This window comes from Crinia signifera, chromosome 6 (genome assembly GCF_055691185.1).
Source record: "Crinia signifera chromosome 6, ASM5569118v1, whole genome shotgun sequence".
In the NCBI taxonomy this organism is placed as follows: domain Eukaryota; kingdom Metazoa; phylum Chordata; class Amphibia; order Anura; family Myobatrachidae; genus Crinia; species Crinia signifera.
In genome coordinates, this window is record NC_139222.1 from 270,344,848 (window position 1) to 270,364,545 (window position 19,698).

At 49.4% G+C, this 19,698-nt stretch overlaps 1 protein-coding gene across 2 annotated transcripts in view; it reads left to right on the top strand.

Moving 5' to 3' along the window:
• The first annotated feature begins 6,142 nt into the window (after window positions 1–6,142).
• The window catches only part of SFRP5 (secreted frizzled related protein 5), a 91,078-nt gene continuing 77,522 nt past the window's right edge, over window positions 6,143–19,698 (top strand). For both annotated transcript variants that reach the window (XR_014444638.1, XM_083149574.1), the window contains exon 1: window positions 6,143–6,964. Coding sequence is in view for 1 of the 2 variants with exons in the window: in XM_083149574.1 (XP_083005700.1) it covers window positions 6,448–6,964 (517 nt within the window). In the remaining variant the exon portion in view is untranslated. The remainder of the gene's footprint in view (window positions 6,965–19,698) is intronic.

A 19,698-nucleotide genomic window follows, 5' to 3' on the forward strand; every position in this document is an offset into this window, starting at 1 on the left:
CTCCTCCCCTCCAATTACTATTACTTACCAGTGGTGACGGCGGCGCAGCATCTTCTCCCTCCAGGACTCGGGGCTCGGAGCACTCACTGCACAGTGCAGTCTGCAGAGCGCCGAGCCCCTCTGTATCCTAGGCTCTGCGCTCTGCAGGCTACACTTTGTATTGTGCGCGCCTGGCCGCCGGGTGGGGGATTTGTGCGGGTGCGGGGGGTGGTGCAGTGCCACTGTGGGCAGCTGCCCAGGCCCCTTTCGGCGGCCCTGTGTATCGGTAACACAGGAGAGCATTCTTATATCTTATTGCTTACCAAACTTTATACATCCATTGTCCTCACACCCCATTAAGGCATGCTGACAATGCAGTCTCGCCACAACAGATTTGCATTTGGCCTGCCTTACGTCACAATGGGTAAGTGCTCCCATAAATAGAATAATTGCACTATAATAGTTATAATTAATGTTTACCTACCATACACTGGGGCAGATGTACAGTATTAATCTGCCCCTAACGTTTTTAAAATAACGGTTCCCGCTTCTCCTGCATAGCGTGGAGAAGCGGGCACCCGTAGCGGCCGAATGTATTAATCGCCCCTCTGCTGATAAAGAGAGCCGTTATGCCCAGCGTTAACGGCTTTCCTTATGGGCACCCACGGCTTCCCTGCGCATGCGCAATCGTACTCCCCCCCAGGCCGCCTGTAATGGGTTTTACTGCGAGATTTCCAGCACAGCCCAGAGCCAGCAGTAGGGCTAGCATTGTCCCCGCAGTGGGGATAGGACAACGCTAGCCCTGAGCTGGCATTGCAGCCGGGGTGATTTAACTCCTAGGTGGCTGTTAATTCATCGCCCCAGCCGCTACTGGGGGATATTGCAGGGGACAGGCCCGCTGAGCGTAACTCGGTGGGCTGTCCCTAGCGCACGTTAGGTACACTGTTCATACATTGAAAAAAAACATAACCCCCCCCCCCCCCCAGTTAACCAGCGTTAAGTACAGAAATGCACTTAACGCTGGTTTATACATCTGCCCCAGAGTGGCCTTTACCCTCTGCACTCTTACCGTTATCTCCTCTCCGTACTATAACCCTTGTCATCTCTTTACCACCTTAATCCGCCTCGTCTAGGGTTGCCACCACACAGCATCGATTATCTCATGATGCAGGGGAGGGGGGGGCAGCACACAGTACTCTGCAGTGCACTACTGGGTAAAAAATCCCAGGAGGCACTGCAGTGGGGTCAGAGGAGCATGTGCTGAGCCCTGATTGGAGGAGAGCCCAGCACATGCTCCTCTGACCTCTGGGGATGATCACCAGCAGCAGGAGACTGCCCAGCCTGCACACACACAGCTTCCAATGCAGCTTCCAGCAGCCAACCCAGCACCCGGGCACAGGAGCCCCACATACTGTGAGCAGCTACCACCAGCCACAGCCAGGAGATTCCCCCCCCCCCCCCCCCCCAATCACTTCCCCTGCCTATGGCTCACACAGGTCAAATTACACATTAATGGAGCTTGTAAAATGCAGGGTAGGAGCGGGGAGTGGGCAGGGGCGAATTTAGGGGTCAGGCCACCCCTAGGCACAACATTTTTTTGTCCCTCCCCCCTATTTTAATGTAATCATATATGTATATACATTGTTATTTATATATTTCATTAAAATTTAACTCTAGCCCACCTTAATATTTTTTTAAGCACTCTGGGCTGCTCACTGTACAGATGACCCGGAGGGAGGGAGGCACTTATTAGTACAGTGATTAGCAGTGTATCCGTCAGTCTCTCTCACACTGTGACTCTCTCACACAGGGAAAATCTGCGCGCCGCTCAGCTGCTGGATACGCAGCCAATAGACTGTGTGTGTGTGTGTAGAGTAGCCAATGGGCGGGCGCCGCCAGCAGTGAGCCTGAGCCATTTCCGGATACACAGGGGGACCGTCGGACCCAGCCACTAAGCGGTGATGTAATGTGCATGGCAGAGTGGGTGGGCAGTGGCGGGTGACGAGCGGCGCTGCCGCCAAGATATGATAATTCATGTCTGCGGAGGCGGTGCTCGTCACTCGCCACTGCCCACCCGCTGTGCAATGCTGCTATTTAACGGAATGTCAGTCTGCCAGCAGGCCTTAAATGGTGCCGCCCTGAGGCCGGTGCCTCACGGGCCAAGGCACAAATCCAGCCCTGGGAGTGGGCTACAGCCAGAGACAGATAACCTGCTACCCTCCTAGTACAGCCTTAGCCTAAGCTATCCCCTAACCTTTCCCCTCCTGCACGTGCAGCCTCACCCTATTCCATACATCCCAACTTTTAAGTCTTGCAAGTAGGGACGAAATCGAGGGGCGTGGCTTGCTGAGAAAGGGGGCGTGGCCTAGAATTGCGATGTCCTGCTTTAAAACTGTGGGGGCATGGCCCAGAGGCTCTGTGAGCCTCTGGGCCATGCCCCCAGCCCCTCTGGCTGCCGGAATAGATGCTGTGCGCATGAGCACAGCGCCTATACAGCGCTGGTCACCAACTTATAGGGGGGACTACCAACTGCCCCCTTCCCCGCCGTGGGACACTGCCACAGGAGGGACGCGGGAACGTCCCTGAAAACTGGGACGTTCCTGTGGTATTCGGGACAGTTGGGAGGTATGCTATTCTCTCTTCTAACACCCCATCCTGCAGCATTACCCTATCCTCTCCCCTAATCTCAATTCCCCTCCTGCAGCCTTAAGAGCATACACATGGGGCGATTTCAATGCCTTTTGCTCCATATGTTTGCCCTGCAGCGATGGCTAAGCGTGGTCCTGCGTGTCGCTATCGCCCGAAAGGAAAGCCTAGATTGTGTGGGGCTTTGCCTATAAAAAGAATAGGCAAAGCCCCACTCTGCTCAGCGCGGCTCTTATTAGGGATGGCCAACGATCATTGATTTAATTAGAAATCATCCATGGTTTATGGCCGATGTCGAATAGTTTTGCCATCGATGGGGGAGAAACAAATGGTTTCCCACCATTGATGTAAAGCTTAAACGAATAGATTCGTTTTTGCTTTTTCCCTAAAGTGCTGGGACCTTGAGCATAGCTCCGCCCCTGACACCCACGAAGCCCCGCCCCCGCATTTTGATTGGCCCACAGGCCACTTAATCACAGAAAATGGATGACCATCGATATACAAAAACATCGATGGTCATCCATTGAATAGTTATACACTATCGATGGCCAGTTGCACTTTTGCCATTGATGCTAAAGGCAACAATGGCCATCCCTAGCTCTTATCAGTTTCTGCACCAAAGCCAGCTAGCCAAATTATTGAACTTGGCTGTATGGGCTGCCTTACTGCTCGCTATATTTACCTTTGTACGGGACAGGGGGCATCAAAATGTATCTTGCCTGCGGGTGATTGGGATGAGCTTACGCCATAATGGGGAAGCCTGTGACGGCAGTTCTATCTTCCCCATTGCTAAGGGGCAGGACTCGCGGACATACTGCTTGTAGAGAACGCATAACTCCCTGGGGTTACAGGCTGTAATAATGTACAGTATGTGAATATATATATATTGTATGTAGTAATCCCAAATAGAGCAAAGGTTAAATATGCAGATTCTAATATGTAAGGTTTCAATTTAAAAACACGCTGCAATCACACAGATGCTGATTAATGTAGAAGTTTTTCGGTTACTGCATCCGTACAGTCAGAATTAATATCAGAATTGTTGTGAATATTTTTGCCAGAGGACAAATTACCGGAATATCAGTGTGACTGGGGGGGGGGCCTACGGACTGATCCTGTACAATGTCTGGGAGCTGTGCTATATCAGGGAGCAGTATAGTGAACCATAAGATCACTTATTAGAATTGCACCAACCTTCTCGGGTCCATGGCGACCTTAGTATCTAAGGGGTAGGTTTATTAAGCTCGGTGAAGTGATAAACTGTCTGGTTTTTATCACCGGCCAATCAGCTCCTTCCTGTGAAGTTACAGGCTTGGTTTGAAACATGACAGGTAGGAGCTGATTGGCCGGTGATAAAAACCAGACAGTTTATCACTTCACCGAGCTTAATAAATCTACCCCTCAGTCTCGTGGCCAAAATGAATATCTAATAGTTCTTTGTTTTAACCATTTACAGTACATACAAAGAACTTGATCAAAATGAATCGAAATCGGCAACCTATATTTCTGCAGAACATCCATATCACTGTAAGGTTCCCCTGGATATGCAAGTACTCGTTGTGGCACCCGGCCATTATAGTTATATCAGCAGTTCTGCTCAAGTGTTATACTGTAGGAGTGGCCTGGGTCGCTGTTATCTTACCCCAGGGTGCATCACCCTGTAATAAGGGGATACGGTCATTGGGTCTACAGTAAATAGGTCAACAAGCATTGGGTCGACACCACTGGGTCGACAGGCAGTAAGGTTGACATGGGTCAAGGTCGACATGGGTCAAGGTCGACAGGTCATTAGATTGACACAAACATTAGGTCAAAATGGGCAAGGTCGACAGTCAAAAGGTCAACATGGGGTTTTTCACTGTTTTTTTAGCAGACAGGCGGTATTTCATGCCCTACCATCCACTAGGGCGTGGTGCGAGAATAACATAGTGTGCCCGACGCATGGCGAATGCAGCGAGGGACCATGCCTGAAGCACTTACAAGAGGGCGGAGTTTGGTTTAGGAGGCAGGGCTGGTTAGGTCCAGGCGGCGGGCAGGATTAGACACTAGTGGGGAGTGTTAGGGTCACACTGCAGGGGGGTTAGGGTAAGCCTGCAGGGCAGTGCCTTAGGTATAGTCAGCGGGGTAGGGGGGTTAGGGTTAGACACTAGCTGTTAGGGTCACCCTGCTGGGGGGTTAGAGTTTAAGGCTGCAGGGCGGGTTAGGTTTAGGCGACGGGGTGTGGGGTTAGGTCTAGCGGGGAGGGTTAGGGTCACCCTGCAGGGGGGTTGGGGTTAGGCTACCGGACAGATTCTTAGGTTCAAGTGGCGGGGTACGGGGGTTAGGCATTAGTGGGGAGGGTTAGAGACACCCTGCTGGGGGAGGGGGTGGTTAGGGTTTAGACTGCAGTGCAGGTTAGGTTCAGGGGTACTGCAGTTAGGGTTTGGCACTAGTGGGGAGGGTTAGAGTCACCCTGCGGGGGGGTAGGGGGGTGGTTAGGATTAGACTGCAGTGCAGGTTAGGTTCAGGGGTACTGCAGTTAGGGTTTGGCACTAGTGGGGAGGGTTGGAGTCACCCTGCGGGGGGGTAGTTAGGGTTAGACTGCAGTGCAGGTTAGGTTCAGGGGTACAGCAGTTAGGGTTTGGCACTAGTGTGGAGGGTTAGAGTCACCCTGCGGGGGGGTAGGGGGGTGGTTAGGATTAGACTGCAGGGCAGGTTAGGTTTAGGGGTACTGCAGGTAGGGTTTGGCACTAGTGGGGAGGGTTGGAGTCAGCCTGTGAGGGCGGGTTAGGCTGCAGGTCAGGGGCTTAGGTGGTGGGGTACAGCATTTAGGGTTAATAAACTAGGGGGGATCGGTTTAAGTCACCTACGGAGCCCCTTTTGGTATTCTCTGTATTGGGGTGCCGGGATCAGTCTTCTCACCCCCGTCATCCCCAACTTTAAAACCACGTGGGATTGTGACAAGGTCTAAAACCAGATTGACTTTATTGTCCCTAAATGAACGACAGAGAGGACAGAATTTACATTTCTGCTCCAATCGATCTGTTTAAATTGTAAATTGATAGGCAACTTTGTCTAAATGGAAGACAAAAAAGAATTGCAGAGAGCAGAAGAAAGGGAATAACGTCTTTTAAAAGTAAGGAATGCGCCACAAGAACCGCTGCAAGAATGTGGAGATTATATAGAATGTACAATGAATGGGAATAAGTTACAATAAAGTTTCATGACTGTGTGATAATAGCAATGTGCACTACCCAGCATGACATACATATAAGCCGGCTCATACAGTACTGTAAGAAACCATGACAGAGGACTAGGAGGCCGCCTACAGGTGAAAGTGGCTGCAAGGTGCTCTTCAGTCTGTCCGCACAGAAGCAGAGACCTGTAGGACTGTCAAGCAAGCTCAGGCAGCCAGGACCCTGAGCCCAGGCAGCAAGCGTAGGCTTGGCCACTGTAGACAGGCTGCTGGCTAATCCTTCAGGGCTCACTTAAAAGATTAGGAGGTGGGTGGTGCTAAGATTCCCTGAACTGGGTAAGGAGTTTGGAAGCAGGCAAACAAGCACAGACTTTTAATTCACTTCTTGTGCAGCACACCAGCCCCAGCTGTCTCCTCCTGCAGCTGCAGAGGGCAGAGATAGAGAGCGAGAGAGAGAGGGGGACACACACTGGGAAAGGAGTAACGAGCAAAGGATAACTTTTTCTCCAATGTTTTTTTTCTCTCATTATACTTTAAACTTCCTCCTGGAATTGTAACAGAAAGCAGACGTTCACTTTCGGACACATTTATGAATTGATTTATAAAGAGCCGGGTTTTATTTTTTTATACCAGTTTGTGGTGCAACCATGCGGTTCCAGTCGAACGCTGCGGCTTGTGTCAACTCTTTGCTCTTCGGTTTCATCCTGTGGAGTTCCGCGGAAGAGTACGACTATTACAGCTGGCAGTCCGACAACTTCCAGAATGGACGCTTTTACACCAAGCAGAGCCAATGCGTGGACATACCCCAAGATCTCCATCTCTGCCATAACGTAGGCTACAAGAAGATGCGGCTGCCCAACTTGCTTGACCACGAGACAATGCCGGAGGTGAAACAACAAGCCAGCAGCTGGGTGCCCCTGTTGGCGAAGAGGTGCCATCGGGATACCCAACTCTTCCTGTGCTCCCTGTTTGCTCCCATTTGCTTGGAGAGACCGATATACCCCTGCCGCTCGCTGTGCGAGGTGGTACGAGACAGCTGCGCGCCCGTTATGGAGTCTTACGGTTTTCCTTGGCCGGAGATGCTGAACTGCAATAAATTCCCTCTCGATAACGACCTCTGCATTACTGTTCAGTTTGGCAGTAAGCAAGTTACGCAGCCACCAGGTAAACCATTTACAGTACATTTCAAATGACTTTTTTACGAAATAGAGTTTCTTCCTGCTTAATTCTAAAAGACAGACGTTCAAACTCGAATGTGTTGCGAGAGTAAAATGTTACGCCAGTGTTTATTGGCTTTTATGAAGTCTGGGTAGATCCACACATGAACCTGCTAGAACCATAACACGCTAGTCTTTGGCAAATCAACGTTCATTCATTAATTTGCAGCGAGTGTTGTAACTTCTGTCTGTTTCTCGGTGACCTTTGCCCCTTACTCCAGACTGTGTATTATCGCTGATATCTCGGAGGATATAAACCAATAGAGATATTACATTATTTCCACCATGCGAAGATACCAGTATGCTGCACTTAATAATTACACATTGTTGATAAGGTAATAGCCACAGTGGCTCTAGGGGTATTTATTAGGCCTGGAGACATAAAAAAGTGGAGAGAGAGATAAAGGGAGAAATAATCAGCTCCCGTAATTTTTTCAAACGTCTGTAGAGTTGGTTGGATGGTACTTTATCTACTTCCACTTTGGGGGGTATTCAATTCCGGTATGAATAATACTGCAGCTACAATTTCCGACAGCATTGAAGGCAGTTTCCGACAAAGCAGATCCGACTTTAAAACAAGTCAGATCTTTTTTTGTCGGAAATGGCCGCAGATTGTTGAATTCACAGCCATTTTTGCCTATCCTTGGACTATCCAACACTGGACAGTCGGAATATTGGATTCCTACTGTCGAGTTTCTGTCGAGAGAAACGAATACAGGCCTGGGATTCCGACTGTCGGGACTGAATACTCCCCTTTATCGTTCTCCACGTTATTTCTCAATAGCGTTGATAAATATCCCCCTATCTATCTGCTATATATTTAATTGCAAACTTTTCACAGCTTTTTGTTAAGAAACACATATACTGCATGAACCAAGCAAGTTTAGGGTGCAACGTACTACAAAATGTGCCGTAATATCAAGCTGTGCACATTACCTTTTAATACCAATGCCAATATTCCTGTGAACCTCTGTTGGGTGCCAGAAACAATGGCGAAAACATTGTTTGCATTGTGCCGGCACTCATCTCCTACTTCGGCACTCCGTATACATCACCAATAATTGAATTGCCCCCTTTTAATTACCAATTTTTTTAATGTACAATACAGGAGATGTAAATTGGATACTCATATACCAATGTTCGATATAATAAGTGACATACAACAGACTAACACCGTTAATAAGGGTCTGTGTTGGAATTTCTGGATCTTGTACTTCGTTTGCAATTTTGTAGAAATAACCTTCATCTAACTGTTACGGTCAATGAAAGGACAGTGCTCCGTGTCAGGGACCACATACAGTTAAAAAAAAAAAAAATTCTTAATAATTGAAAAAAATTAAAACCTTGCATTCCTGGGCTGACATTATTGGCTGGGAAGATAAGCGAACAGACAGCTCCCGAGAGGCTCATGCAAGTGGAATATTACAGTTATTACAGAAGTTGAACGCAATGTCAAAACTTTAACTGTGACCTATGCTTGTACAAAAGAAAATCTAGTAAAAAAAAAAAAAAAACGCACAAAAAAAACCTAAGCAGCTGCCAGAATTAACTTTGACATTAAAAAAAGCTTCGGGCAGCGAAATATTTCTGACATTTATACCAAACTTCATGAGTATTAGCAGGATAAGTGCTGCACTGATTCTTATTGCAGCATGAATTCAGATGTAGGCAATATACAGACTTCATCGTCCATCTGATATAGACAGAAATGTGAAAAATAATATAAATCAGACCCAACTCAGAAGCATAATACAAACATGCAAATCAGCTTTAAAAAAGCGTTTCACTATTGAAATGACTGCTTTCAGCAAACATTACCCGTTCTCTCCTGATATTAGAGGTGTTTGCTGGAAATCCTTAGATAAATTCTGCAGTATATAGAAGGATTTAAGAGATTCCTAAAATACAAGTTTGTAAAGGAGCGCGTGGCGCCTGCAGAGATTTTCTCACCTCCTAAATAATGCAGCTCATTGGGTTATTGCACGTGTTATGTTTGTTAATATATATTTCTTATATATTTGGCTACATCTGTCACTCAAAGTGTGTGAGTGTGTGTATAACGCTGGGTGGAGCTTCTGACTCACATGACTGACTCACATGGCAGAGAACCAGCCCAGCATACCTCCCAACATGACCCTCTCCAGGAGGGACACATTGCTCTGCTCCTGGACTTCCCTCTTAATCTATGATTGCCATCGCCTGTGCTGAACAGGTTAATTGAAAAGAAAAGTGTTTTAACACAGGTGATGGCGATCATAGATTACGAGGGAAGTTCAGTAATAGAGAATTCTGTCCCTCCTGGAGAGGGTAATGTTGGGAGGTATGGCCCAGTGAGCCCACAGACAGTGCCAGACACCCTTTGCCTCCCCATGTTGCCCAGCACTGCTACTCCACAGCCACCAGGTGAGCGCCCCCGGCCGCCCCCCCCCCCCCCGCGACCCCCCCTCCCACGATTCGCAGCAACCCCCCCCCCCCCCCCCCGTGCGATTCGCGGCAAAAACATCACCCCCGCGACCCCCCTCCCGCGATTCGCTGCAAAAACACCCCCCCTCCCGCGATTCGCAGCAAAAAGCACCCCCTGCGACACCCCCTCCCGCGATTCGCGGCAAACACCCCGCGACCCCCCCTCCCGCGATCCGTGGCAAAAAGACCCCCCGTGACCCCCCTTGTGCGATTCGCGGCCCCCCGTGACCCCCCTCCCGCGATTCGCGGCACCCCCCCGCGCGCGCGATTCGCGGCAAAAACACCCCTCCCGCGACCCCCCTCCCGCGAAAAACACCCCCCTCCCGTGATTCACGGCAAAAAGCACCCCCCGCGACCCCCCCCTCCCGCGATTCGCGGCAAACACCCCGCAAACGCCCCTCCCGCGGTTCGCGGCAAAAACACCATGCGACCTCCCGCGATCCGCGGCAAAACGACCCCCCCCCGCGACCCCCCTTGTGCGATTCATGGCCCCCCCGTGACCCCCCTCCCGCGATTCGCGGCGCACCCCCCCCCCCCGCAATTCACAGCAGCCCCAGGATTAAAAGGCACATGCAAAACACTGACATGGCTAAGGTCGACAATGAAAAAGGTTGACATGAGTTTTTGAAGATTTATTTTTCATTTTTTTAATGTTTTCATATTCATTGTCATGTGTCGACATGGACACCAATGAAGTGCCACACTTATGTCAACATTTACATGTGTTGACCTTTCTGTGTTGATTTTTTCCTGTGGCGATTCGCGTCACACCCCTCCCCCCCACAACCCCCCCCCCCCCACGATTCGCGGCACCCACCCGCGACCCCCCCCACCCACAATTTGCGGCAACCCCCCACTGGAACCCCCGTGAACCCTGCCCTCCCGCGATTCGCGGCACCCACCCCCCGCGACCCCCTCTCCCGCAATTCACGACACCAATGAATTGCCACACTTATGTCAACATTTGTGCATGCACAGCGTCTATTCTTGCAGGCAGGGGAGCTGGGGGCTGGCCAGCGGCGAAAAACGGGGGCATGGCCTCGCGGCATTGCCACGATTATAGACCACGCCCCTTCCCGATAGGCCACGCCCCCCAAAAAATCGGCACCGTGTCCCGACCCGGCACCTCCAAAAGTTGGGAGGTATGTTTGAGCTTGAACGCAATATTTTTCAATCGCTGGGGCTGTCTCTCAGTGCTGCTGTGTAGTCTAACTGTGTACTTGTAGTACTACTGTCTCCTCTGTGCGGTCTACCTCTGGTGTGCTGTGCTGTAATTAATTATTTTATTCGCTGGGGCTGTCTCCCTCAGTGCTGCTGTGTACTCTGTTCTCCTCTCTGCTTAGCAGGACAGTCTAACTGTGTACCTGTAGTTCTACTGTCTCCTTTGTGCTGGGGTCTACCTCTGGTGCTGTGCTGTAATATTATATATTCTATTAATAATTAATTAATTATATTATATATATATATAGTCCACTGGTGCTGCCTGCACTGAATCTGCCAGTATTATTTAGTTACTCAGTCCACTGTTGCCACTGACAGTGCTACTGCCTACCTAGTGTACCTACCTAGTACATACTAGGCTGCTATATCTAATTTAATAAAAAAATAATACTTGTGCTGTGTGGGACTGTAAAAAATAATTCCATGCTGCTGGTGCACTGATGTGTGCCACTGAGTGCCACTGCCAAGCAGTACCTAATATAAAATTAATTATTATAAATTCTGCTGGTGCACTGCATAAAGCTACTGGTGGTGTGTAATATAATAACTACCTTTTGTGGTGACCACTGGCAGTACTACTGCCTGCCTACCTACCTACCAACTAGTTTATTTTCTCTACCTACTAGGCTGCTATATTATTAATAATTAATTGAATTATATATAGTCCACTGGTGCTGCCTGCACTGAATACTGTGAATAGAGGTTGCCAGTATTATTTACTCAGTCCACTGTTGCCACTGGCAGTGTTACTGCCTAAGTGTACCTACCTAGTAGTACAACTACATACTAGGCTGCTATATCTAATTTAATAAATAAAAAATACTTGTGCTGTGTGGGACTGTAAAAAATAATTCCATGCTGCTGGTGCACTGATGTGGGCCACTGAGTGCCACTGCCAAGCAGTACCTAATAATAAAATTAATTATTATAAATTCTGCTGGTGCACAATACTAGTATTGCTGACGTATCTACCTGTCTTGTGCCTAGTACTGTCTTATCTACCTGTCTGGTGCCTAGTACTACCATATCTACCATCTGGTCTGGGGCTCACTGCCTAATACTGGCGTATCTACCTGTCTGGTCTGGGGCTCACTGCCTAATACTGTATCTACCTGTCTGGTCTGGGGCCCACTGCCTAATACTGCCGTATCTACCTGTCTGGTCTGGCGCTCACTGCATAATATTGCCATATCTACTTTCTGTTTTGGGGCTCACTGCCTAATACTGAGGTATCTACCATCTGGTCTGGGGCTCACTGCCTAATACTGCCATATCTACCTGTCTGGTCTAGGGCCCACTGCCTAATACTGCCGTATCTACCTGTCTGGTCTGGCGCTCACTGCCTAATACTGCCGTATCTACAGTCTGTTATGGGGGCTCACTGCCTAATACTGGCGTATTTACCGTCTGGTCTGGGGCTCACTGCCTAATACTGCCTTATCTACCTGTCTGGTGCCTAGTACTGCCGCATCTACCGCTGCAGTGCCACTCTTACATGAGCCACGTGTTTGTGCTGCACACTTGTGTGGCTTAGCATAGTTATCCAGCTACCTCAGTGCAACCATTTGCCCTAAAAACAATATTGTGAGGTGTGAAGTGTTCAGAATAGACTGGAAATGAGTGGAAATGAATGTTATTGAGGTTAGTATAGCGTAGGAGCAAAAAAAAAAACCCAAATTCTGCGATTTTAGCAGTTTTTATGCTTTTTAATAAAAAAAATCAGAACCCAAAACCCCAAAAATCCAAACACAAAACACTTAGGAGGTGTTTTGCCAAAACCCATTAGAACCCAAAACCTCAAGGTAATCAGAACCCAAAACGTGGCCGGTGCACATCCCTAGTTATGTACCGTTTTCTTCCTGCTCAACAGGAACTGGACAGTCAGAATTCAATGTTCCAGCTATAGAGTGTCGGAAAGTCACCCCCACCCGCAACCCCCACTCCCGCGATTCACGGCACACACACCACGCGCCCTCCCTCCCGCGATTCTCGGCACCCCACGTTCCCTCCCGCGATTCGCGGCACACATCCACGACCCCCCCTCCCACGATTTGCCGCAAGCCCTGCAATCCCCCTCCCGCGATTTGCGGCAACCCACCCCCTCCCGCCACCCCCTCCCGCGATTCTCTGCAACCCCTCCCATGATTCGCTGCAACCACCCACCCCCCGCAACCCCCCTCCCCCCCTCCCAAGTTGCAATACAGGGTATCTTTCATAGAATTCTAACCATATTTCTCATAAAACAACGTTCACAAATTAAGGGGGCGCAGCCCCTTACGACGGTGTGAAGAGCGCCCGTAGGGCGCGATGAATCACCTAGTATATATATATATATATATATATATATACACAAATGACACAGCTCTCAATGGAGCTGCTCCTGGCGAAAGTATTGGCAATCGCCGCTGTGCGCCATCCAACAGACAGGGGCACCCGTGCGCGAGACATTCGCACGCCCCGTTCCGTCGCAGCCCACTGCCGCCCTCTGCCGGCTCCCCGCAGCCCCCACTCGCCCTGCTTATCTCCCTAAAGCAGAGATGGGCAGGGAAGCCGCTTCGTGCTGACGGGGACACGGGGACATATATGTGTGTGCCAATTACTGTAACTGGTAATTAATGATTATTTTTTATAATCACTTGTCTCTTTGTATAAATTCTTCTTACGTACATAAAGCATGTGCATTTACAGATGGGTTATGTATAGAGATGTGCAGACTCGGATTCCGGAGATCTGAGCCCCCACGAACGTCATCATTCCGAGCCCGGTTCCGAGCAGCGCTTGGAGATTCCCGCCTGACTCGGGTCCGTCCTTATGGTCAGAACGTCATCTCCCGGCGCCGGATTTCGCGAGGCTTTAAAAGCGGCTGCTGCGCCCGCCATCTTCACTCCAGTATAGTAGTGGGTTGGGAGAAGGTGTGTTGGTGCTGCTGCTGGGGCTTAAACTTGAGCTTGACCTTGAGCATACCTCCCAACTGTCCCGCTTATCGCGGGAATGTCCCGATATTTTGGGACATTCCCGCGTCCCTCCTGCCGCCGGCAGTGTCCCACGGCGGGGGGCAGTTGGGAGTACCCCCTGTAGTCCGTGAATAGACGCTGTGTGCATGCACAGCGTCTATTCTTGCAGGTAGGGGAGCTGGGGGCTGGTCAGCGGCGAAAAACGGAGGCATGGCCTCGCGGCATTGCCACGATTATAGACCACGCCCCTTCCCGATAGGCCACGCCCCCAAAAAATGGGCACCGTGTCCCGACCCGGCACCTCCAAAAGTTGGGAGGTATGTTTGAGCTTGAACGCAATATTTTTCAATCGCTGGGGCTGTCTCTCAGTGCTGCTGTGTAGTCTAACTGTGTACTTGTAGTACTACTGTCTCCTCTGTGCGGTCTACCTCTGGTGTGCTGTGCTGTAATTAATTATTTTATTCGCTGGGGCTGTCTCCCTCAGTGCTGCTGTGTACTCTGTTCTCCTCTCTTCTTAGGAGGACAGTCTAACTGTGTACCTGTAGTTCTACTGTCTCCTTTGTGCTGGGGTCTACCTCTGGTGCTGTGCTGTAATATTATATATTATATTAATAATTAATTAATTATATTATATATATATAGTCCACTGGTGCTGCCTGCACTGAATCTGCCAGTATTATTTAGTTACTCAGTCCACTGTTGCCACTGACAGTGCTACTGCCTACCTAGTGTACCTACCTAGTACATACTAGGCTGCTATATCTAATTTAATAAAAAAATAATACTTGTGCTGTGTGGGACTGTAAAAAATAATTCCATGCTGCTGGTGCACTGATGTGTGCCACTGAGTGCCACTGCCAAGCAGTACCTAATATAAAATTAATTATTATAAATTCTGCTGGTGCACTGCATAAAGCTACTGGTGGTGTGTAATATAATAACTACCTTTTGTGGTGACCACTGGCAGTACTACTGCCTGCCTACCTACCTACCAACTAGTTTATTTTCTCTACCTACTAGGCTGCTATATTATTAATAATTAATTGAATTATATATAGTCCACTGGTGCTGCCTGCACTGAATACTGTGAATAGAGGTTGCCAGTATTATTTACTCAGTCCACTGTTGCCACTGGCAGTGTTACTGCCTAAGTGTACCTACCTAGTAGTACAACTACATACTAGGCTGCTATATCTAATTTAATAAATAAAAAATACTTGTGCTGTGTGGGACTGTAAAAAATAATTCCATGCTGCTGGTGCACTGATGTGTGCCACTGAGTGCCACTGCCAAGCAGTACCTAATAATAAAATTAATTATTATAAATTCTGCTGGTGCACAATACTAGTATTGCTGACGTATCTACCTGTCTTGTGCCTAGTACTGTCTTATCTACCTGTCTGGTGCCTAGTACTACCATATCTACCATCTGGTCTGGGGCTCACTGCCTAATACTGGCGTATCTACCTGTCTGGTCTGGGGCTCACTGCCTAATACTGTATCTACCTGTCTGGTCTGGGGCCCACTGCCTAATACTGCCGTATCTACCTGTCTGGTCTGGCGCTCACTGCATAATATTGCCATATCTACTGTCTGTTTTGGGGCTCACTGCCTAATACTGAGGTATCTACCATCTGGTCTGGGGCTCACTGCCTAATACTGCCATATCTACCTGTCTGGTCTAGGGCCCACTGCCTAATACTGCCGTATCTACCTGTCTGGTCTGGCGCTCACTGCCTAATACTGCCGTATCTACAGTCTGTTATGGGGGCTCACTGCCTAATACTGGCGTATTTACCGTCTGGTCTGGGGCTCACTGCCTAATACTGCCTTATCTACCTGTCTGGTGCCTAGTACTGCCGCATCTACCGCTGCAGTGCCACTCTTACATGAGCCACGTGTTTGTGCTGCACACTTGTGTGGCTTAGCATAGTTATCCAGCTACCTCAGTGCAACCATTTGCCCTAAAAACAATATTGTGAGGTGTGAAGTGTTCAGAATAGACTGGAAATGAGTGGAAATGAATGTTATTGAGGTTAGTATAGCGTAGGAGCAAAAAAAACCCCCAAATTCTGCGATTTTAGCAGTTTTTATGCTTTTTAATAAAAAAAATCAGAACCCAAAACCCCAAAAATCCAAACACAAAACACTTAGGAGGTGTTTTGCCAAAACCCATTAGAACCCAAAACCTCAAGGTAATCAGAACCCAAAACTCGAAAAGTGGCAGGTGCACATCCCTAGTTATGTACCGTTTTCTTCATGCTCAACAGGAACTGGACAGTCAGAATTCAATGTTCCAGCTATAGTGTCGGAAAGTCAAAGAATAGGCAAAAACGGGCGCTAATTGTCGGAAAACAGACATGAATTCGACAATCCGCCGCAGTTTCCGACAAAAAAAGGTCCGTCTTGAAGTCGGATCTGTTTTGTCGGAAACTGCTACCAATGCTGTTGGAAACAGAAGCAGGAGGAAATAGCTCCGGCGGAAATAGTGGCCCGGATTGAATACGCTCCCTTAAGGGGTGAGCTTATTAAAGCTTCTAAAAATGAAAATGAGGTGATGTATCCTATAGCAACCAATCAGATCCTGTCTATCATTTATCTACTGCATCATAGAAAATGATAGAATCTGATTGGTTGCTATGGGCAACCTCAACTCTTGTCATTTTTAAAAGTTTTAGTAAACTTATCCTTAAGTGAAGGTATTCCTAGAATCATAATTATTTCCCTGGTCACAGACTATGGGGGAAATTTACTAAGATCAGATGGGTACGAATGCACCCATTCGATGTCAAATACGTCCGGGACTCAGATCCATGTAGACTTCTCTGTGTAAAAAGTTGAAAAATAAATAAATATAAAGGAAAAAGGAGAATGATGGAATCCCCGGTGGCGTCAGTCCCCGCCTCTTCCCTTAGCCAATCATTAGCGTGCTCCATGGGAGCTCCGCACCTGATAGGCTATGCGTGGCACCATAGAAGCCCATGTTATGAATTTAACATGGGCTTCTATGGTGGGAACCGGCATGGTGCTGGTAATAGAAATACAGGATTACCCCATTTGATTTTTTCCCCCCTGTATTTCTGCAACCAGGACGGGGCTGGTTATGCTCGTGGGGGGGGGACCTCAAGCCGTTTTTTTTTTATTATTATTATTTATTTATTTATGGCTGATCCATGCGATGCTTTATTCTTGTCTGTATTTGACTTTGGTAAACACGGAAGCCATACCCGAATGACTTCACCATCGGAAAACACGAATCCAGAGAATACGGCAGCTTTTTTAATTAGCCGTATTCTCCGTCCCTATTTTCGAGCCGATCCCGGTCATACTCGTTTGTACACGGTATCAGCCGTAATTGGCCTTCTTAGTAAATTTCCCCTTATATATACCGTTACTGATATTTAGTCAAGTCAGTGCTTATTATGCCCTGCTGCAGTGTTGACCCAGATAAGCGATATAAAGATGTGTATTCCATGACCACAATAGCACATGTGTGGTCATCGCATGTCTGTAGTGTACAGGGCTCCCTGTGACATATCGTCCAAATCCAAACAACCAGATCGGATTAGGGTGAAGAAGCCGTAAAACGGGCATAGAGGAGAAGCTGGACTACTGGTTTGTCTGCAGCATCAGTTATACCTGAAACTTGTGCCTGGGCACTAGAGGGAGAGAGCATTACAGAAGTGAGGGGCACAGGTACAGGTGGGCAGTACATCCTGGGCGCTAGAGGGAGAGCACATTACAGAAATGACGGGCACAGGTACAGGTGGGCAGTACAGCCTGGGCGCTAGAGGGAAAGAGCATTACAGAAATGACGGGCACAGGTACAGGTGGGCAGTACAGCCTGGGCGCTAGAGGGAGAGAGCATTACAGAAGTGAGGGGCGCAGGTACAGGTGGGTAGTACAGTCTGGGTGCTAGAGGGAGAGAGCATTACAGAAGTGAGGTGAACAGATACAGGTGGGCAGTACAGCATGGGCGCTAGAGGGAGAGAGCATTACAGAAGTGAGGGGCACAGGTACAGGTGGGTAGTGCAGCCTGGGCGCTAGAGGGAAAGAGCATTACAGAACTGAGGGGCGCAGGTACAGGCGGGCAGTACATCCTGGGTGCTAGAGGGAGAGAGCATTACAGAAGTGAGGGGCGCAGGTACAGGTGGGCAGTACAGCCTGGGCGCTAGAGTAAGAGAGCATTACAGAAGTGACTGGCACAGGTACAGGTGGACAGTACATCCTGGGCGCTAGAGGGAGAGAACAATACAGAAGAGAGGGGCACAGATACAGGTGGGCAGTGCAGCCTGGGTGCTAGAGTGAGCGAGCATTAAAGAAGTGAGGGGCACAGGTACAGGTGGGCAGTACATCCTGGCAGGGCCGGTGCCAGGTACGGCAGCGCCCTAGGCAGGGCCCGACCACCGTTCAACCTGCTCCGGGGGGGGGGGCGGTGAAAGAGGAGGAGAGTTGCGGCGGAGGAAGGGAAAGGGGAGGGGATGCGGCCGCCGCTGCCGAGGCGCTCCACGAGGGGCAGGGTGTGGGGATGATGCGGGCACTGCTGTGCTCACCAGACTCCACGGGGGTTGAGAGCAGTGCGGGTGCCGCTGCACTCACCTGGCTACATGGGGGTGGGAATGGTGCGGGCGCCGCTGCGGCACTACCTCTCAACTGGCTCCATGAGGGGGGCTCCCAAGTGCCGCCCTCCAGTGGCCGGTGCCTTAGGCAAATGCCTAAAGCTGCCTAGTGGTGGCGCCGGCCCTGCATCCTGGGCGCTAGAGGGAGAGAGCATTACAGAAGTGAGGGGCACAGGTACAGGCGGACAGTAAATCCTAGGTGCTAGAGTGAGCAAGCATTAAAGAAGTGAGGGGCACAGGTACAAGCGGGCAGTACAACCTGGGCACAAAAGAATTGACAAGTAATTCCCTGAAGATACACCCTTACTTCAAAAACATGGAAATTGGGATATAGACAAACTGGCGCAGTGAAAAAACTTGGAGATCTACGTTCGGGTTCCTCCTTTTCCAAGTACAACCTGGGCGCTAGAGGGACAGAGCATTACAAAAGTGAGGGGCACAGGTACAGGCGGACAGTAAATCCTGGGCGCTAGAGTGAGCGAGCATTAAAAAAGTGAGGGGCACAGGTACAGGTGGGCAGTACAGCCTTGGCGCTAGAGGGACAGCGCATTATAGAAATGAGGGGCACAGGTACAGGTGGGCAGTACAGCCTGGGCGCTAGAGGGAGAGCACATTATAGACATGAGGGGCACAGGTACAGGTGGGCAGTACATCCTGGGAGCTAGAGGGAGAGAGTGTTACAGAAGTGAGGGGCACAGATACAGGTGGGCAGTACATCCTGGCGCTAGAGGGAGAGTGCATTACAGAAGTGAGGGGCACAGATACAGGTGGGCAGTACAGCATGGGCGCTAGAGGGAGAGCACATTACAGAAATGAGGGGCACAGGTACAGGTGGGCAGTACATCCTGGGCGCTAGAGGGAGAGCACATTACAGAAATGAGGGGCACAGGTACAGGTGGGCAGTACATCCTGGGCGCTAGAGGGAGAGCACATTACAGAAGTGACGGGCACAGGTACAGGTGGGCAGTACAGCCTGGGCGCTAGAGGGAAAGAGCATTACAGAAGTGAGGGGTGCAGGTACAGGTGGGCAGTACATCCTGGGCGCTAGAGTGAGCGAGCATTATAGAAGTTAGGGGCACAGATACAGGTGGGCAGTACATCCTGGGCGCTAGAGTGAGCGAGCATTATAGAAGTTAGGGGCACAGATACAGGTGGGCAGTACATCCTGGGCGCTAGAGGGCGAGAGCATTACAGAAGAGAAGGGCACAGGTACAGGTGGGCAGTACAGTCTGGGTGCTAGAGGGAGAGAGCATTACAGAAGAGAAGGGCACAGGTACAGGTGGGCAGTACAGTCTGGGTGCTAGAGGGAGAGAGCATTACAGAAGAGAAGGGCACAGGTACAGGTGGGCAGTACAGCCTGGGAATTTGTACTGAGATGTAGAGCTGCGGTGGAATTCCTTTTAAAGGTGTACGGAATGGAAGTT